At 43.9% G+C, this 22,071-nt stretch overlaps 1 protein-coding gene across 1 annotated transcript in view; it reads right to left on the minus strand.

Annotated features, from left to right (window-relative positions):
• LOC144683214 (UDP-N-acetylglucosamine transferase subunit ALG13-like) overlaps window positions 1-4,289 on the minus strand; it is a 105,256-nt gene extending 100,967 nt beyond the window's left edge. The window contains exon 1 of the mRNA XM_078546171.1: window positions 4,100-4,289. Within this exon, the coding sequence (XP_078402297.1) occupies window positions 4,100-4,180 (81 nt within the window). The 5' untranslated portion in view covers window positions 4,181-4,289. The remainder of the gene's footprint in view (window positions 1-4,099) is intronic.
• Between the last annotated feature and the right edge of the window lie 17,782 nt (window positions 4,290-22,071).

Genomic DNA, 22,071 nt, shown 5'->3' on the forward strand with positions numbered 1-22,071 from the left:
AAGGGGCCTATATTCACTTTGGCCTCTCTCTTCCTTATTATATATTTAAAGAAGCTCTTACTGTACGTTTTTATATTATTTGCCAGTTTACCCTGAAAGTTTATTTTCTCCCTCTATTATTTTTTGGTGATTTTTTGTTGGTTTTTAAAACTTTCCCAACCCTCTGGCTTACCACTAATCTTTGCCACATTGTATGTTTTTCCTTTCACTTTGATACAACCCTTAACTTCCTTGGTTAGCCATGGTTATTTTATCCCTTCCTAGAATCCTTCTTCCTCACTGGAGTATATTTTTGTTGTGAGCCATGAACTATTTTCTTAAACGTCTGTCATTGTTCATCAACCGTGTTTTCTGCTTAACTCCTTTCCCAGTCCACTCCAGCCAACTCTGCCCTCATTCCTTTTTTAATTACGCTATTTAAGTTTAGCACAGTTGTTTCCGATCAAAGTTTCTCACTCTCAAAACTGAATGCTAAATTCTACCATGTTATGGTCACTGTTTCCTAGGGGATTGTTTACTCTGAGATCATTTATTAAACCTGCCTCATATCACATTACCAGATCCAAAATAGTCTGATCCTGGTTGGATCCAAAATATATTGTTCAAAGAAACTGTCCCAAATGCATTCTATGAATTCTTGCTTGTGGCTACCTCTGCCAATTTGATTTTCCCAATCTACATGAAGATTAAAGTCACCCATAATTAATGGACTGCCTTTTTAACTTGCCCTCATTATCTCAATTTATTCTCTGTCCTGCAGTATAGCTACTGTTAGGGGGCCTATAGACTACTCCCAACAGTGCCTTCTTCCCCTTGTTATTTTTTTACCTCCACCCACATGGATTGTACATCTTTCGATCCAAGATCATTTCTTGCTATCATATTTATTCCATCTCGTACTAACAAAGCTACCCCACCACCTTTTCTTTCCTGCCTGTCCTTTCAAAAAGTCACATACCCTTGAATATTCAGTTCCCAGCTTTAGTCTCCTTGTAACCATATCTCTGTAATGGCTATAAGATCATACCCATTAACCAATATTTCGACCGTTAATTCATTTATTTTGTTCTGAACACTACGTGCATTTAAATAAAGAGCCATTCATTTTGCCATTTTTTCCCCCCCTTTGACCCTATTTGCTGCTGTTTTTTTAAATGTTTGTGCACTCTGTCCCTTTCTGTCACACTCTGGGTGTCATTACCTAAATAGCTGCCCTGCAATGCTACCGTATCCTTTTGCTTTGTAAGCCTACGTATCCCCTCTCCAGAACCCTCCCCCCTTCTATTTGGTTGAAAGCCCTCTCTACAGCCTTAGTTACTCGATTTGCCAGCACAATGGTCCCAGCGCGGTTCAAGCGAAGATCGTCCCACTGGAACAGCTTCCTTCTACACCAGTACTGGTGCCAGCGCCCCATGAATTAAAACTCATTCCTCCCACACCAATCTTTGAGCCACGCATTTAACTCCTTGACTTTATTTACCCTATGCCAGTTTGCCTGTGACTCATGTAATAATCCCAAGATTACTACCTTGGAGGTTCTGCTTTTTAATTTAGCTACTAACTGTTCAAATTCTTTCAGCAGAACCTCCTTTCTAGTCCTATCAATGTCGTTGGTACCAATGCAGACGATGACAACTGGAACCCTCCCCTCCCACTCCAAGTTCCTCTTCAGCCCTGAGGAGATGTCCTTAACCCTGGCACCGGGCAGGCAACACAGCCTTCAGGACTCAAGCTCTTGGCTGCAGAGAACAGTATCTATCCCCCTAATTATACTGTCCCCTACCACTACTACGTTCCTATTTCCTCCCCCAACTTGAATGGCTCCCACGATGCTGTGGTTAGTCCGCTCATCCTCACTGCAGTCCCCGCTCTCGACCACACAGCTTGCAAGAACCTCGTAACTGTTGGACAATTGCAGGGGCTGTGGCTCCTCGAACGCTACTCCCTGGGTCCCCATATCTGCCTCACCTGCAGTCATACCCTCCGTGATCACAGACCAAATTTGAATTACCTAATGAGGGGTATGACAGCCTCCTGGGCAAAGTGTCCAGGTAACTTTCCCCACCTTGATATGACGCAATGTCTGCAACTTGGGCTCCAGCTCCTCAACTCGAATCCAAAGCCCCTCGAGCTACAAACACTTAATACAGATAGGTTCGCTTCACTAATTTTTTTCTTCTTACATACTTATAGAAGCTTTTACAGTCCTTTTTTATGTTCCTTGCAAGTTTACTCTTGTACTCCATCCTTCCCCTCTCAACCAATCTTGGTCCTCCTTTGCTGAATTCTAAACTGCTCCCAATCCTCAGGCTTGCTACTTTTTCCAGCAACTTTATATGACTCCTCTTTGGATCTGATACTATCCTTAATTTCTTCTGTTAGCCACAGTTGGGCCAGTTTTCCTTTGTTGTGTTTTTGCACCAGAAAGGTATAACTGTTGCAATGCATACATTTGTTCCTTAAATATTAACTATAGCCTATCCACTGTCATGTTTAATGAAGGTCCCCAATCGACCTTAGCCAACTCACGCCTCATACCTTCATAGTTTCCTTGCTTTAGATTTAGGACCCTAGTTTCAGATCAGGCTACTTCACTTTCCAACCTAAGGAAGAATTCTCTCATGTTATGGTCATTGTTCCCTAAAGGACCCCGCACAAGAAGATTATTAATTAACCCCATCTCATTGCATGGGCATTGGCATGGATTGAGAATTGGTTAGCAGACAGGAAACAGGGAGTAGGAATAAATGGGTTTTTTTCAGGTTGGCAGGCAGTGACTAGCAGGTTGGCAATGACTGCAGGTGACCAGCAATGACTTCCCTACATTTCAATTCTATCTCTCGAGAAATAAAACTGAGTGCTTGAATAGCTTTTTTTTTTGTGGCCTTGCTAACCTGTAGCGCAAATTTTAGTGATTAATGCATTTGTACTCTGAGATCCCTTGGTTCCTCTATCCCACCTAGACCAATCCCCCCGCACCACTCTTTCCCCCAACTCTCTCTGCGCCCACTTCCCTCTCACCCCACCCTCCACTCTCTGCACACTCTCTCCCCCTCCCTCCCCTCACCCCCTTCCTCCCCCCATCCACCTCACCCCACCATCCACCTCACCCCCCCTCACCTCACCCCCCCCACCCCGCACCTCACCCCCCCCTCACCCCGCACCTCACCCCCCCTCACCCCGCACCTCACCCAACCTCCTCACACCCCCCTCCCCCCTCACCACCCCTCCACCCTCCACAACACCCCTCCTCCCCCCCACCCTCCAACCTCCTCACCACCCCTCCTCCCCCCCACCCCCCAACCTCCTCACACCCCTCTCCCCCACCCCTCAACCTCTTCACCCCCACCCTGCCTGCCCCCCCACCCTCCTCCCCTCCCGCCCCCCACCCACCCCCTCCTCCCGCCCCCCACCCACCCCCTCCTCACGCCCCCCACCCACCCCCTCCTCACGCCCCCCACCCACCCCCTCCTCCTCACGCCCCCCACCCACCCCCTCCTCCTCACGCCCCCCACCCACCCCCTCCTCCTCACGCCCCCCACCCACCCCCTCCTCCTCACGCCCCCCACCCACCCCCTCCTCACGCCCCCCACCCACCCCCTCCTCACGCCCCCCACCCACCCCCTCCTCACGCCCCCCACCCACCCCCTCCTCACGCCCCCCACTCTTCCCCCCTCCTCACGCCCCCCACTCTTCCCCCCCTCCTCACGCCCCCCACTCTTCCCCCCCTCCTCACTCCCTCCCCCCCCACTCTTCCCCCCCCCCCACTCTTCCCCCCCCCCACTCTTCCCCCCCCCCTCACCCCCCACTCTTCCCCCCCCCCTCACCCCCCACTCTTCCTCCCCCCTCACCCCCCACTCTTCCCCCCCACTCTTCCCCCCCTCCCCCCCACTCTTCCCCCCCTCCCCCCCACTCTTCCCCCCCTCCCCCCCACTCTTCCCCCCCTCCCCACCACTCTTTCCCCACCCCCCCACCCCCCCACTCCCCCTCCTCACCCCCTCCCCACCACCCACCCACTCTCCCTCTCCATCCCCTTCCCCCCCTTCCCTCTTTCTCCCCCCACCCCGCCTCCTCTCGTCCAGTTACCGAGTCCACTCACCCGAGTCGCCCTTTCAGATGACACTTCTTGGATCAGTTCATCGAAGCTGGTTGTCCCGACTGTCACAAACACCGACTCCATTTCCCGGCCGCTCGGGGCCCGGGTGGCCGACCAGAGGCTGCTCCGGGGGTCAACCGACCAGAGGCTGCTCGGGTGGCCGAGCAACAGCTGCAGCGAAGTTTGTTGCTGGCTTCAGAAATACAAAAGCGCAATAGTAGCACGACGAAGCTTTTCTAACCTTGCGATACCTTCCCCCCTTCTCTGTGTTTTTTAAAAAAATATTCCCTCCACCTCCCCTTTTATGCAGCAAATGTGGACTGGGGTTTTGTAAGGTGATTGTTATCCCTCATGTGGGAGCCAGTGCAGAACCATATTTTACTTCAAGTGGGTCAACATGAAGGTGGATCCTCTTCTCAATTGATATTCACACACACACATTTTTCAACAGAATAATAGGAACCCTGGCTGATACTGTTTAGCCCTTTAATATCCTGAGCTTGCTTGTAATACCTGCCTTACAGGAAATAACCCAGTGGAGGCCAGGAATTGAATTTGAGGACAAGGTGTATCTGACTTTATGCCACATAAGATGCCACATAAGATACCTTTATCCATCAAGTCTTGCAGGAATAAAAACAAAAAACTACTGCGGATGCCGGAAATCCAAAACAAAAACAGAATTACCTGGAAAAACTCAGCAGGTCTGGCAGCATCGGCGGAGAAGAAAAGAGTTGACGTTTCGAGTCCTCATGACCCTTCAGCAGAACCAAAGGGTTCTGCTGAAGGGCCATGAGGAGTCGAAACGTCAACTCTTTTCTTCTCCCCAGATACTGCCAGACCTGCTGAGTTTTTCCAGGTAATTCTGTTTAAGTCTTGCAGGAACCTGAGTTCCATTCTTTTCATTCCACGAGACAAATTGGTCAGTGGCCATAATTCTATAGCGAATAATACCTATCCACTAGGTATACTTCGGAATAAGTGGATGGTGGCGATAATTGGGCAAGACTTTTTTGACAATAGCATGATTATGCACTTAATGCATAGTTGCTTAGACTAGTAGGGCATGGAAATGTGCCCATGATTCATAAGCACTGAATTCCAGGCCTCTTAGGAACCAGGAACTGTTAGAATTATGTTCCAAAAGGGAATAAGAGAGGAGGTGAGGGTGGCTGCCTTGATATCAAGGCAGCATTTGGCCAAGTGTGGTATCAAGGAGCCCAGGCATAATTGAAGGGAATGGGAATCAGGGGGAAAACTCTTCACTGGTTGGAATCATACCTAGCACAAAAGAAGATGGCTGTGGTTGTTGGAGGCCAATCATTTCAATCCCAAGACACCGCTGCACTAGTTCCTCAGGGTAGTGTCTTAGGTCCAACCATCTTCAACTGCTTCATCAATGACCTTCCCGCCATCATAAGGTCAGAAATGAGGACATTTGCTGATATTGCAGATGTCCAACACCATTCGCAACTCCTCAGATGCTGAAGCAGTCCATTCCCATATGCAGCAAGATCCAGACAACATTCAGGCTTGGGCTGAAAGGTGCAAGTAACACACACTCCACACAATGCCAGACAATGACTATCTCCAAGAATGAATCCATCTCCCCTTGACATTCAATGGCATTACCATCACTGAATCCCCAATTGTCAACATCCTGCGGGTCACCGTTGACCAAAAACTGAACTGGACTAGCCGTATCAATACTGACTAGGGCTGCAACTAGTTCTGGAACACAAGTCTTCATTCAGTGCTACTGCCAGGAGCCATATCCTTTGCAGTGTCCAAAGCTGTCTGTTGATATCATGTGGTGTGAGTCAAATTGGCTGAAAATTGACCTCTGAATCAAATGTCCTACAGCACTGCAGAATTGGCTGCCAAAGGAGAGATGGCTTGTTTTTAATTTTCCATCACTAACTGTGTCAGCTTTGACTTCACTGGATTCCAAAGGCACCCCCCACTTCCCTGCTTTCCTCCTCCAAATGAGGAAATACACTAGTCAGTATTGCAAGTTTAGGATCAGCTTTAGATGCTTTTTCACTTCCAGTGGAATCTGCCACTCCTTGTCGAATCCCACATACTTTATAAGCTGTAATTGACTAACACTGCCCAATACCCGCATATATGAGATGTAACCATGTATCCCCTTTTACACAAAACTGGACATCATTATTTTTACACAGGCCTTCATGAGTGCTTTCAAAAGTGAAATAAGCAAATACTTGATAAAATGAACTTAAGCTGCTTTATTTTATGTAGCAAGTGAACATAGAAAGCAACATGTATACTCAGACTCAGATAATTCAATGATGCAACCTATTATTGCGTATTAATACAAGATAACGAAAATGCTCTGCATCCCCATATTAGTGTGTTGTCTTGCTTGACTTGAACAAAATAACATTGTCATGAAAAGTCGATTACGGCCATGAATTACTTCCGGGCATATTGAACTTTTTAAGGAAGCCATGTGTGTTTTTAAAGAAATACAAGCAACAACACTGAGCAAAAGATGGCAGATAACGTAATGTAACCACTTTCTGGAAAATTCCTATGTGGATTTTACTGACAGACCTGTCGTGAGAGAACATGGATTGTCACACCTGAAAAGGTGTCATGGCCTTCTTCAAGTAGAGACACTTGAAAGGGAGGTAGGAAAGATGCAAAAGAGTGAACTTTGATCTCCTGTGGTTGTAGAAATAAAAGGTTGATTACCACGTCTCAGCAGGCATCTAAAATCCATATCCTGTTGATTTATATCTCAGTGTGTAAAATGGTCTGCGATCAAAGGAAACAGACTCTGGCCACAAGACATGGTTTTCTTTCCCTTACAGGAATACACAGGAAAAAAATGGGTTAAAAAACCAGCTGCAGAGCAGTGCAGTGTGTGCTAATGTGCTGTGTGCGTGACAGCAACAAGACGACCAACTAGTCACCCCTGCAATTGCAGGCGATGTCTTTCTCTCTCCTTCTCTCTCTCTCTGTTGCTGGAGGCAAGGCTCAGCAGGAGTCACAATCAAAAAGGAAATAGCACAGCTTCCACAGCAATCCTGCAGAACCAAGTGTCTCGAAACCCACTTTGAAACTGTGGAAGTCAGCCGTACCGGAATCACCCCACTTAACGGACGCAACGTTTTGACACCTATCCCTCGTGGGCAAGCTAAATACTGATTCATATATCTTTTAAACTTTTATTTGGACTCTTAACTTCTCATTTCCAATCTGCGTGTATGTGTGTTGCGTTTTTATTCTTTTTCTAGGGCTTTTAGTAACTAATGTACTTACTCTTTCTTGGATTCAAGAAAACCTGGTTAAATTGGCTCCTTCTAAAAAAAATAAATATATTTGGACTGGGAAAAAATATCAATGGGGAAAGCGATCCCTTTTAGGTTAATCTTGTTACGACTGGCGGGGGGGGTTGAATAAGGAATGGGAGCCAGCTCATTCCTCCTTACCTGGGGCATAACAAAATTGGGGTCCCGTTCAGAAAGTTAACAAATTGGTGGGGGGGGGGGTTTGCCTGGGGCCTGGTCGTAACAACATTTATTATCCTGCATCATAATTGCCTGAGCCCAGCAAAATGTTGTCCTTATGCCTTTCTGCTTCAAAATCTATGAGTGTGTGTTTCTGCTTTTTCTTATTGCTATCATGTTGTCATATGCTACACAACTTATTGCTGAACTCCTAGGGTCAGGGAACTCCCAATGCAATAGACTGGAAGAAACTGCACCAATTGTTTATTGTTTACAATCTTTAGGGAAATAACTTAAAAACCAAGATTTCATCTCTACTGTAAAAAATGCATGAATACTCTTTGCTTCAACCACAACCCTTAAATGCATTTGTTCTTTCTTTTCTAAATCTTTACTTTTGAAAGTTAGTCAAACAAACCTCAAAAATGTGACAAATAGTCTTTGGACAACTTGCAAGTATGGATTTGTGCTCTCCCAGGCCAACATTAGAGACTAAAAAAAAATTCACAGGCAGTAGATTTAAGATGCGAGTGCATTCTTATCTAGTGCATGAACACATACCATACCTTACCATACCATACCTTACCATACCACATACCATACCATACCTTACTGATGGCAGTTCCACCAGTTCTAGCTGTAGATTTTAGCACCAATCCAAATTTCAAAAGGTGTTGTGCTCTGAACATAGCATTGCATGGGATATACAACACAGAAACAGGCCATTTGGCCCAACCAGTCCATGCCAGTGTTTATGCTCCACTTAAGACCCCTCCCATCTATTCTCATATAAACCTACCATGTAACCCTTCTCCCTCATATATATGTCTTGTTTCCCCTTAAATCTATCTATCCTACTCACTTCAACACATCCCTGTGATAGCAAGTTCCACATTCCTACCACTCTTTGGGAAAAGAAGTTACTTCTGAATTCCCTAATGGATTTCTTTGTGACTATCTTACATTGGTGGCCTCCTGTTATGCTCTTCCCCACAAGAAGAAACATTCTTTTTGTATAAACTCTACAAAGTCTTTCATATTTTTAAAGACCTCTAAAGGTCATCTCTCAACCTTTTACTCAAGTGAAGAGTCCCAGCTCATCAATCCTTTCCTGATATATATACACACACACACACACACACATTTCTGGTATCATGCTTGTAAATCCCCTCTGCACCCTCTCCAGTGCTTTTATATCCTTTCAATAATATGGCGACCAGAATTGCACACAGTACTCTTAAGTGTGGTCTAACTAAGGATCAGCATAACTTCTGTCCTTTTCAGTTTTATACCTCAGAAAATAAAGCCTAGTGCTTGGTCTGATTTTTTTTTTATGGCATTTCTAACCTCTGGTGCAACTTTTGGTGATTGGTGTATTTGTACTCCAAAATCCCTTTGTTCCCCTGCCCCACCTAGGGCAGAATTTTGCCATTGTTGGGCAGGCTCAGCAGGAGTGGGCAGGGGTGGTCGGGAAGCCGACTGCCACCCGCAATTGGGGCCGGACTGCGATTTCACGCTGGCGGGCCAATTAAGGCCCGCCCAGCGTGAAACTCGTGCTGCAATGCTCAGCGCTGCCTGTGCGGGGTGGGGGGAGGAGGGCGAGCAGGGAACTTGGTGCATGCGTGCAGGTGCACAGAGCTGCCTCAGGGAGATGAAGAGTTCTGAAAAACAAAAATAAAGAATTTTTAAATGTTAAAAAACATGTCCCCTCATGTGACTCTGTTACATGAGCAGGGGCATGTTATGAATGAGATGTAAAATTTTTAATTTTATTTTTATTTGCTGTTGGAAACCTCATCCCGCCCGTGGATGAGGTTTCCTAAAAAGTGCAAAGGCCACTTGGCCTTTTCGCCTGCTCATGTTAAGCTAATTAATACTCTAATGACCTCAAAACGCCTTCTAATTGTCGGCGGGCGTTACCGCGCGACTGCGCGTTGACGTTGGGACGCTCACCCAACGTCGTCGCGTCTCACTTCACGCTAGAGTGGGTCTGGTGCGCACCCGCCCGCCGAGGTGAAAATTCTGCCCCTAGGCTCAGACCTTTTGCAATGAATGACCTTCCTATACTTCCTACCAAAATGTACTATCTCACGTTTATCTGTGTTGGTGTCAACCACAAACTGAGATATTGTGCTTTTGATTCTAAAGTCCAAATTATTAATGAAACTTGTGAACAGCCATGATTCCAGCACTGATCCTTGTGGAACACCACCTCCTGTCACTCTGAATAACTACCTCACAATCCCGCTTTCTGCTTTCTATCTTGAAGCCAGCAAACAACTTGCATTTTTAGAATCTATCTGCTATAATTGAAATTAACTTTTCTAGAGGCTCAGTCAATAAATGAAGTAACCGTGATAGCTAAAGAAAAATATTACTTGCCATCTCCCCATATACAAGCCTATCTCATTAGATGTCACAGAGCTAACATTTTATGATATTTCTGGAGAAACTAATACACTATGGTGAAGGAAGCAGTCAGTGAATTTGAGAGATGATAAAGCAGTTGCCTAAAATATCAGTTGCTGGTGACACTGCCCTGCGCAAAACAGCCATACAGACTGGAATGGTCCCAGATTTAATCCCTAGTCTGTACTGAATTAACTGATCTCAATCAGCGATGGCATTAAGAATACTATAAATGGATTTAGTGCCCATGAGTTGGTACCGGGTGAGGGGAATCAATCAGGAATCAATCAGTATGCTAGGAAACACACAGGACAAAGACAAGTTTGCCAATAAGCCAATAATCACTGCATACCCTCATGAAAGAGGTCACTTTGGAAACGTACTAAAAATTAGTTGCTGCCTGTGTAGCTATAATACAGCACACCTTCAGGAGAAAGGGAAAAAAATTGTTAAGAAAAGAAGGGAACAAACGAAATCAGGAAATTGTAAAGGACCATATTTTAAGATTATCTTGAATACTTGCAATTGTACCAAATCCACTTCTTTAGTGATTTTCTGTAGCATTTAACTTAATATGAAGTTTGTTGTTATGTTATCAAACAACAGCGCAGCACATAGACCAAAACACACTTTGCATATAATGCATTTGGCTGGGAACTAAGGATGAGAATGATCAGAAGAGTCCATTCATGGCCATTAGGTTTGGATTCTGGAACATTAGGTTGTACAAATCAATGTCCTACTATATTTTCTGCTTCTCACAACTTCTGCTTTGCTCAACACTTGCCTGGATGAGTGCAGCTCCCACAACACTCAAGAAGCTTGACACTATCCAGAACAAAGCAGCCCGCTTGGCTGGCACCACATCCACAAACATTCACTTCCTCCATCATCAGCGCACAGTAGTAGCAGTGTGTACCATCTGCAAGATGCACTGCAGGAATTCACCAAGGCTCCTTCGGCAACACCTTCCAAACCCACGACCACGACCATCTAGGAGGACAAGGACAGCAGATAGATGGGAACATCACCACCTGGAAGGTCCCCTCCAAGTCACTCCCCATCCTGACTTGCAAGTATATTGTCATTCCTTCACTGTCGCTGGGTCAAAATCCTGGAACTCCCTCCCTAAAAGCACTGTGGGTGTACCTACACCACAGGGACTGCAGTGGTTCAAGAAGGCAGCTCACCAACACCTTCTCAACGGCAATTAGGGATGGGCAATAGATGCTGGCCCAGCCAGCGAAGCCCACATCATGTGAATGAATAAAAAGAAACATTTTTATAATTGTGGTTCCAGTGTGCTGCTTTTAATTCTTCCCACAATTGGCAAGCTGCACAAGGCTACTATTTTTCTGGCTCTATGGTGACATATTCCTTGGTCGGGATTTTCCGGCCCCGTTGTGGCAAGACCCGCCATGGGGGATTCGGCTGCCCAGCCAAAAGTCCATTGACGGAAAATCCCGCCCCTTGTCTTAAAATTTTTCTGTGGAATTAAATATGAAAGGCAAATTAGTACACAGTAGTGTTTCAGATAAATGCTGGCCTAGCCAGTGATGCCACATCTTGGAAAGGAATAAAAAAAATGATAATGCTATTGAGCAATATTTAGTTTCACTCAGCAGCAAATGTGTTGAATTCAAATCTGCAATAATCCGTATTAAATGATCTTCCTGCTTCCTTTCAATAATATGAATAGAATTATCCTCTCAAATTGGGAAAAGTTAAATTAATGAAGTTCACAAACATCTGTTTATTTTGCCCAGATGTGATGAGTACCCACTTACTGTTCAGGTACAACTTGAACCCTTGACCAATGAGCCAAAATGATAAAGAAAAATAGGCGTTTAAAATAAATTAATAAATTGGAAACTGCAATACACATTCATCAAGTTCAATATAGTTTTTCTGCTGACTTACTTCTTTCTTTCTCTGTTCATGTTGCATTCAGTTGGCTGCTATATAACCATTCACACCTCATCTGGACATAACCTTTGTCCCTTTCCTGTACCCATTACCACTCTCTTTGGCTTTTGCATCATGAAATCTTCTGTTAATCTCTCCTGCCCTCCGCCCTATCAGAGACTTTCCCTTTTGTCCTTCCCCCCCTCACCCCTTCTGCTGGCTTAAAAACTCTTACATTTCTGTCTTCCCTCTGTCCTGATGAAAGGTCATCAACTTGAAAGGTTAATTCTTTTTCTCTCCCCAGATTTGCCTGATCTGCTGAGTATTTCCAGCAATGTTTTTTTTAATTTCAGATTTCCAGCATCCACAGTATTTTGCTTTTGTAACCAGCCCACATGTCCCTTAAAGTTACAAAATCTTACTGAAGTCAGCTAAACATCAGGTTAGTTTATTCAAGGGTTAATTGCTGTTCAGGTTGGTAAACAGAGCACTGGTTTTGTGTCTCAGAAGGTCAATTAACTGTCTCCAGACATTGTGACACCGGTATGTTTTGTTGCTGGAGAGCTCGTACATTCCAAATCACTGTTTTTGTTTTTATATTTTTCCTCAAACATACCACAGAAATTTGCATTTCCTCCTATGTGATGGATATAACGTGCTTCTAGACATGACATTCTTCTAATACTAGTTGATTTCCTACATAGTTTATCTTACAATATTAGAGCACACGATGTTTTATAAAGAAGTGACAAATATGAACCATTTACTTCAAAACCTGAATTTTTCCCGCGTCGGGCAGGCTCGGCGGGAGCGGGCGGGAGTGGTCGGGGAGCCGACCGCCACCTGCGATCGGCTCCGCACCACGATTTCACACGCGGAGGCCAATTAAGGCCCGCCCTGCGTGGATCGTGAGCGGCAGCACTGAGCAGGCCTCATGCGCAGTTCGTGCATGCACGCGAAAGAGCGCTTCAACCTCCCTGAGGCACGGAGCTGCCTCAGAGATTGAAGCACTTTTTGAAATAACCATTAAAGACAATAAAGATTTAATGAAACACGTCCCCTCATGTGACTGTGTCTCATGAGATGGGACATGCTTTTAAATTCAAAATAAAGTTTTTATTTGAATTGTATTAGCTTTAGGAAACCTCATCCCGCTCGTGGATGAGGTTTCCTAAAAAATGTAAAGGCCGCTTGGCCTTTTCACCTGCCCGCCAACCGTTAGGTTGGACGGTCACTGTCAATTTCCAGTTAATTACCTTGTTAATGGCCTTAATAGGCCTTTCAAATATTGGCGGGCGGCAGCCGACTCTGGCGCGCGTCTGCCGAATGAAGTATCGTGCGAGTGCACAATGATGTCGGGACGCACGCTGGATGTCATCGTGTGTCATATTACATTCGTGCTTGTCGGGCATGCGCCCGCACGCCGAATGTGAAATTCTGGCCCAAAAATTAATTCTGTAACATTATGTTCCTTCTCTGTCAGGTCACTTTGCTCAGCGAACACGGTTTCACGCCTATCTACTGGTGAGTGAGTTGGTGAACAAGATACTGCAGACGCAGAGACCAATGTAAGATGAAGCACATGCTGTTTATTAACACAAGTAACAGAGCACTAACACGTGTGCTTCTCCAACTAGGCCCTATTCTAAACTACTGATTAACATTGTAGCCTGCGCTACACAGCCATTGGGTAATAGAATCACATGGTCAACCTGCTCACATTTTTTTTTGCAAAAATATACTTTATTCATAAAATATCTTCAATCACATTCCAAACCATTTCAAAAACACCATTACAAGGGTACAATCCAGTTAAACTTTTACAAAATGTATCACCAGGTGCATCAGTACAAACAATGTTACCAATCATTTACAGCCTTTCATTTTGAGCTGTACAGCCCGAGGGGCTCTAAACAGTTCCCAGTCCCTCGGTGCACTGTGGCAGAAAGGTCTTAGACAGCGACCCTTCCCCATTGCGCCTTTGCGGCAGCTGCCCCAAGCTTTAGTGCGTCCCGCTCACATTCTCTTACTACAAACATATTTTTGGGGAAAAAAAACTAAAAAAAATTCTTTCTTCCAGTGAGTTAGACTGCCACCTCATCCTCAAGGTGCATGTGAGAGATCATGCAAATATTCAGGCTATAGCATGCTTTAAATTAACTTTATGATAGTTTTTAAAAAAAACAAAGACTTACATTTCTAGGGCTCTTTTCACAGCCACCAGATGTCTCAAAGTGCTTTACAGCCAATGAAGTACTTTTTAAAGTGCAGTCACTTGTAATGTAGGAAGCACAGCAGCTAATTTGCACTCAGCATTAGCCATGCTGTTGTGTGTCAGCTTTGAACCAGCCCACAGACCACCTGGAGGGCCTTCACCAGTAACTAATTTTAGCTGTGGCTCAAACAAAAACAGAAAATGCTGGAAAAACTCAGCAGGTCTGACAGCATCTGTGGAGAGAAAGACAAAGAGTTAATGTTTTGAGTCCGCATGGCTCTGAAGAAGAGTCATATGGACTCGAAACATTAACTCTGTCTTTCTCTCCACAGATGCCCTTAGACCTGCTGAGTTTTTCCAGCATTTTCTGTTTTTGTTTGAGCCACAGCTAAAATTAGTTACTGGTGAAGGCCCTCCAGGTGGTCTGTGAGCTGGTTCAAAGCTGACACACAACAGCATGGCTGAGGGCATATAAAAGAACAGGCCAGAACATTCATCCCCACCAGTTGCTTGACATCACTCAACCAGTCTGGCTCCCCTGTGCATGGCACAAAGTCATCATAAGCACAAGCGACAACAATGTAGTATAAGCAAGATTTATGTTACTGTCTACTTGTTTGATCAATATTGATGTAAGATAAATCTTATTTTCTCAAAAGAAAATTGTTGTGATCATGTTATTTACACAATAGAATGTTTCATATAAATGTGTTCTTTGGCAATATTAAAGTGTATAATATGACCTTTGTTTCTGGCATGAATTAATAATTTACTTATATTTAATTTAAAAAATGCACAAAAATTTATTACATTTCGTAACAAAAAAGCAGCAAAATATTTATAGTTTTGTTAAGATGTGTATGGTATAGCCATTCTTCCCATTAATTCTGATAAGCTTTATCGTGGTCACAAGTGAGAGATGGTAGGGTAGGGCTTGTAAGTGGTCCGCAGGATCTTTTGTTCCACCAATAGTCCATGGATGAAAAAAATTGATGTTGTACATAATAATCTCAACTCCAAGCCGAAGGCCGGGATTTTCCGGCCCCGTCGCGGGCGGGACACACCGTGGGCGAGGCGGCGCCCCAGCCAGAAGTCCATTGACTTGCAGTGTGACCGGGAAATCGCGGAGGCGGGCAGGGGCAGAAAATCCCACCCTAAGCCATTTAAAAAGGCTGAGGCTTTTGCATAAAAACATTGATGAACCTACTCAAATACACAAAAAGAACTTTATGATCCAATGTGAAAGAAGCACATTTTACAGTTTTTAACATGTTGGAAACCTAATTTGCAGCCAAAATTGCTGGATTGAGGGGATTTTTATTTTCAAGTGTTTTGAGTGATTTTGCTGGGCTGCAGCTCTTTTACTGGTAAACCTTGCAGACTTGTGTGTGTTTATTTGTTCTTGTGTAAAGTGCTAAGAAGCTTCTAATTGGTTATTTTCATTCTGATTTTGATCGGTAAATTGTAACATTCTAAAGCTGTGCTTTGTTAGTGTTTTTGAACACTGAAGCAGCATGTATAAAGCCTAAGTATGAAAATGGTTTTATGTGATACATGAAGAGTTTTGTATGCTTATGTGACATTGAGACAAAAAAATAGTGATTGAGGGGCAATATATGCAGATGCAAAGCTTTTAATATATTACGAGCAGATTATTGATGGCTTTGGAGAATAAGCTATATTATAATGCTTTTTTTTCTTCATTTATGGGATGTGCGCGTCGCTGGTTAGGCCAACATTTATTGCTCATTCCTAATTGTCCTTGAGGAGGTGGTGGCGAGATGCCTTCTTGAACTGCTGCAGTCCCTGTGGTGTAGGTACACCTACAGAGCTGTTAGGGAGGGAGTTCCAGGATCTTGACCCAGCAACATTTAGAGGTGTTATGTTATGTGTTACGATCTCCTGTAAATGCCATCTCAGGTTCAGTTACTCTGCTTGTCTAAGCATCTAGACTTTTGTGGGAGTTGCCACCAGCTGGACTATATCTACTTACATGATAGTGTAACCTAGAGTATAACACTACCTTCCCACTAATTTCTCAGAAGGGAGACCAAGCAAACATTTCCAGATCAAATTTTAACCCTATCCACCCGACATACATTTGGGCAGCCAAAATCGGCGAGATGACAAAATCCTTTTGAGAGAAGCATGTGGGAAGGGGGAGTTGGGAGTTGAGGAAGAAAATACGTTGATGATCAGGGACTCTTTCATCTTTTACCACTTGTCCTTAGGGGGAACAAGTGGATGTGGAGGGAGTTGTTGGTGGGTCAATAGTGAGATGTGCGACACCAAATCAAGATGGGGTGCAACATGGAGGGGTTAAGTATGTAGTTTAAAAGGGTTATGGTCAGGGTAATGATGGGAGTGAGTTACGTAAGGGAAATGGTGAAGGGTAGGGGACTTGATGAATGTGTTAGGAGAGGAAAGTATGATCAATTGAGGGAGGATTTGGAAAAGGAGCTCCTGAGATCCACTTTCACCCTACAACCCCACTGCATATATCACCTGCAGTTATTGGTGACTTTTTCCTGATTTTATTTCCAATCAGACATCATAATGCTGCAACATAAGAACTAGGAGCAGGAATAGACCATTCGGCTGCTCGAGCCTGCTCCACTTTTCAATACGATCATGGTTGATGTTCTAATGCAACTCTATTTTCCTGCCTGTTCCCAAAATCCCTTGATTCCCTGAGAGATCAAAAATCTATCAATCTCAGTCTTCAATATATTCAATGATGCAGCAACCACCTTCAGTTCAAAAGATTTGCGACCCTCTGGGTGAAGAAATTTCTCTTCATCTCAGTCCTAAATGATCGACCTTTTATTCTGAGGTTGTGCTCCTGTGTTCTAGATTACCCAGCTAGAGGAAACAGCCTCTCAATGTGTGCGCTTTGGAATCTTGTGTGTTTGAATGAGATCATGTCTCATTCTTATAAACTCCAGGGAATACAGACCCAATTTACTCAGCCTCTCATCAAATAAAATAATAAGGCAAATAGAATGTGTGGCTGGAAAGGTGGTGCAGGAGGGAGGGCTTTAGATTCCTGGTACACTGTGGCTGGCTCTGGGGGTGATGGCACCTGTACAAGCCAGACAGGCTGCACTTAAACAGAACTGAGTCTGAGTTCCTTGTGGGGCATTTTGCTAGTGCTGTTGGGAGGGCTTTAAATTAACTCAGCAGGGGTGTGAGAACCAAGAAAAAATATTAGAGAGGAATACCAGGGCGCACAAAATATTGGGAGGGACAGATAACACTAGTGTAGAGAATAGTAAGTTAGTAGGTAAGGTCGGGGGTAAGGGAGAAAGTAATAAAATCTAAATCAGAGTTACTATGCATGTATGTGAATGCATGTATCTCTTTGATGGTACGCTTCTGCCACTGTGCACTGGTGGTGCAGGGAGTGAATGTTTAAGATGGTGGATGGGTGCCAATCAAGTCTTTGTCTTGGATGGTATTGATCTTTTTGAGTGTTGTTGGAGCTGCACTCATCCAAGCAAATGGAGACTATTCCATCACACCCCTGACTTGCGCTTTGTAGATGGTGTACAGATTTCAGGAGTCAGGAGATGAGTTACTTGCTGCCGAATTCCCAGCCTCTGACCTGCTCTTGAAGCCACAGTATTTGTGTGGCTGGCCCAGTTAAGTTTCCGGTCAACAGTAATCCCCAGGATGCTGATGATGGAGGATTCAGCAGCGTAGTGTTGTTGATTGCCAGGGGGAGATGGTTAGACGCTCTCTTGCTGGAGATTGTCATTGCCTGGCACTTATGATGGAGGGAAGATCATTGAAACAGCTGGAGATGGTTGTACTTAGGATATTGCATTACATGAACATTTAAAAGTTCCATGCCTTTTTAAAAAAAAAATCCACTTTTCTATTTTTACGACAAAGTGAATAACCTCACATTTCCCCGTGTTATACCACATCTGCCGCCTTGTTGCCCACTCTCATAACCTACCTACAACTTTATGCAGCCTCTTCACATCCTCCTCACAGCTTACATTCCCACCTAACTTAGTATCATCAGCAAACTTAGATACATTACTTTATCTCTTTGTCTAAGTGATTAATAAAGGTCATAAACAGCTGAGGCCCTGGGGGAGATGGCACAGTGATAATGTCACTGGACTAGTAATCCAGAGGTCCAAGCTAATGCTCTCAGGACATGGGTTCAAATCCCCATCGAGCCAGTGGGTGGAATTAAAATTTAATTAATAAATTCTGGTATTGAATACTAGTTTCAGTAATGGTGACTGTGAAACTATCATTGATTCTTCATCAAAACCCTTCTGGTTCACTAATGTCCTTTAGGGGGTAAATCTGCTATCCTTACCTGGCTGGCCTACATGTGATTCCAAACTACAGCAATGACTCTTATCTGCTCTCTGAAATGGCCCACCAAGCCACTCAGTTCAAGGGCAATTAGGGATGACTAACAAATGCTGGCACTGCCAGTTACACCCACATTCCATGACAGAAAAGAAGAAAGCTCCTCTAGTTACAGCTTCCCAATATGAAGATCCTTTGTTTAACCCTATTCTCTGCTTCCTGTCCATTAATCAATTCTCTTTCCATGCTATTATAATGCCCCAAATCCACAAACCCTTATCTTGTACTTTTTAGCCTGTAAGCATCTTACTGAATGTCTTTTTGAACTCCAAGTATGCTACATCTACTGGTTCCCCTTTATCAACTCTACTGGTTACATCCTCAAAAAATGAATAAATTTATCAAGCACAACTTCCCTTTCATAAAACCATGTTGAATTTGTTTGATCATACTATGCCTTTCCAATGTTAAGACTTCCCTAATAATAGAATCCAGCATTTTCCCAACAACTGATGTCAGGCTAACTGACCTGTAGTTCCCTGTTTGCTCGCTCCCTCCTTTCTTGAATAGTGGAGTTACATTTGCTAACATACAATCCACTGGGAGCAGTCTGGAATCTAGTGAGTTTTAGAAACTTATAATCAGTGCATCCACTACCTCTGCAGCTTCCTCTTTTAGGACCCTTGGTTGTGGGCCATTGGATCTTGGGGATTTGTCAGCTTTTGGTCCCTTAAGTTTCTCTAACACTTTTTCTCTGCTGATATTAATAATCTTGAGTTCCTCACTCTTATTAGCCCCTTGGTTACCCTTCATTTCTAATATGTTATTTATGTCATCTGCTATGGAGAAAAGCCCTTGGGGGAATGGCAATTTGGAATTGGATTAGTGGCAGGAAGCAAAGGGTATTTTGCAACTGCATGTTTTTGTGACTGGAAATATGTTACCAGTGAGATTCTGCAGGGCTCAGCTGCTCAATCCCTTGCTTTTTGTAGATTATATTGATCACTTGGACTCAAGTGGGAGCATGATAAAGAATTTTGCAGATGATATAAAAAGAATAGCCATGTGGTTGAAGGGAAGAAGAAAGCTTTATGCTGCAGGAAGATGTAGGGTCTGGTCAGTCGGGCAGAAAAGTGGAAAATGGAATTCAATACAGAGAAGTGTGAGGTAATGCATTTTGGGAAGTGAAGCAAGGCAACAGAATCCAAAATAAATGGATGAATACTGAATAGTGTGGAGGAACAGAGGGACATTGGAGTGGATGCCTATAGATCCTTAAATGTAGCAGGACAGGTCAATAAGGAGGTTAAGAAGGCATATGGCATGCTTTCCTTTATTATCTGAGGCATAGGATATAAGGGTGAGGAGGTTATGCTAGAACTGTTTACAACATTAGTTAGATCACAGCTTGAGTACTGCGGACAGTTCTGGTCACCACATTATAGGAAAGATGTAATTACACTGGAGAGGCTGTAGGGGAGATTTAAGAGGATGTTGTCAGGACTGGGAAGTTTTAGCTATGAAGAAAGATTGGATAGGCAGGTATTGTTTTCCTTGGAACAGAGAAGGCTGAGGAATGACTTAATTGTGGTGTATAAAATTATGAAGGGCCCAGATAGAGTAAATAGAGATGATCTGTTTGCCTGAACAGAGGAATCAAACACCGGGGAGAATAGATGTAAAGTAACTGGTAGAGGGATTAGAGGGGAGATGAGGAAACATTTTTTCACGCAGAGGGTGGTAGGGAGCTGGAACTCTGCCTGGATAGAGGCAGAAACTCTCACCATGTTTAAAAAGTACTTGGATGTCTTCTTTGTGGTGAATATCTAGTTTGTGGTTCATGTTAATATTTTACAGGTAATCTTTAGTTCTGGGAAGATTGTTGCTGGTAACTAAAATGTTGGGCTTTAGAGATTGCCAGAACACCTAAAAGAAAATGGCAGTTCAAAAGGTTACTCATGTTTATTTAAAAGAGTCAGAATAGAAGAGATGGAGCCATAAAACAGCAAGTGGGCTTCCTTAGCTGGGGAATTGGAGACTTGGGCCGGAATTTTACTGCCCTGTCCTGGTGGGGACCGGGCCGTAAAATGTGGCGAGCCATTCTAAACTCCATTGGCTTCGGGGGGACTGTAAAATCCAGTTGGCATAAAATTTCACTCATAATGTCTACGCTGCTTGCAAATAAGTGCAGTCCAGAGAGATGTTTTCTTTTGGGAGTTGGAGCTGAATTAGTTTAAAAGCATTCAGTGAACCCTGAAAGACTATATCTTCATAGAGATGGTGGAGCTTAAGAAGGTTCTCTTGTTTTAATTTATCGGGGTATTTGCTGGGGGAGAGGATCAGTTGCAATTTGGACCTCATGTAGTTTGCAGTTCATGGAGAACCCCTGGGCTGTTAGCAGGCTTTCCATGCAATTAAGATTCAGTAAAGTCCTGGGGAGGGGAGAGAGTGGCAGAAGTTCACTGGTTCCATGCCAGGCAATTAGGACTCAGAGAAGCCCTGGAACAACTTATAACTCAGTTCAGCTGGGAGACTGGAGTTTGGAGAAATCTGGGGCAGGGGCAGCTTAGTGAAGCCAGCAGTCTGCAAAAGAGCTGACATTGTGCTGGTAATTAGAGGCAGGAGTGCAGCTTTGTGAATCCTGTGAAATGTGGTCTCAGGACAAGAGGTCAGGAGGTGATCAGTTATTGAGGCAGTCTGAGTCAGAGCAGATTTTGAGGGAATTCAGAGGCAAGATCTTCAAAAGTGAAGTGTTGAAATCCCTCATGAGGGAGACAGAGTTTTGAGGGGATATTGTGACTCACTGTAGTTGCTGATGTCTGGGTTGCTGAGAAATCCATGGGACCTGCCTTGGTCACATCTGCCATTTAATGTGCACTGTGCTGTGTTCAACCAGTTTGCCTGTTAATTCATATTTACCTCATGTTAATTCTGAATGACAGAGTATAAGATAGATATTGTAGATTGTTTTATTCTGCTGACTTTGTATAGTAAAGTTTATTTCATTTGCTTAAAACCATGGAATCTTGTGGCTTTATTCTCTTAGTGGGTAACTGGGATTTCAAATTGTCTACTTTTAAACAAAATGTTAATGGCCCCTAACTGGATCATAACAACTTGAAGAGCCGTTACTTTGCAGTGCTGCGGACCTAGTGCAGGAAGCTGGGATTAAGCTGGCAGTGCTACATCAACCAGAATGGACGTGGTAGGTTGAATGACCTTCCTCTGTATTGTTAATTATCTATGATTTCTGGGTCTTTGTGAAGAGTGTCCATTCAAGTAGGCCTCTTCCCTGACAACTTCCCTGGCAATTGTGACCCAATGGAGCTACAGCTCCCCCTTTCCAGCTGCCAGAATCAAGTGCTTTTGCTTAGCCTCAGGCCCCTCTCTTGCTGCTCACTTCCTAATAGTTGCTATTGCTGTAGCCATCTGCTTTGATCTTGGCTACCACTGGTGAAAGTGTGTAATTGGAGCATAGCTGTTTATTTAGAAAGTTTCCATTCTAAATGTGGATAGAGGAACTTGTGGATAGAGGAACTTATAATGGAGAAAGTTGCCAAAAGTTGTGCGTAGATATGAGGTATTTAATATATTTCTAGTCAATAATGCATAAGACACCAAGGGTTAAGAACTGTGCA

Source organism: Cetorhinus maximus, chromosome 8 (assembly GCF_964194155.1).
Source record: "Cetorhinus maximus chromosome 8, sCetMax3.hap1.1, whole genome shotgun sequence".
NCBI classification, from domain to species: domain Eukaryota; kingdom Metazoa; phylum Chordata; class Chondrichthyes; order Lamniformes; family Cetorhinidae; genus Cetorhinus; species Cetorhinus maximus.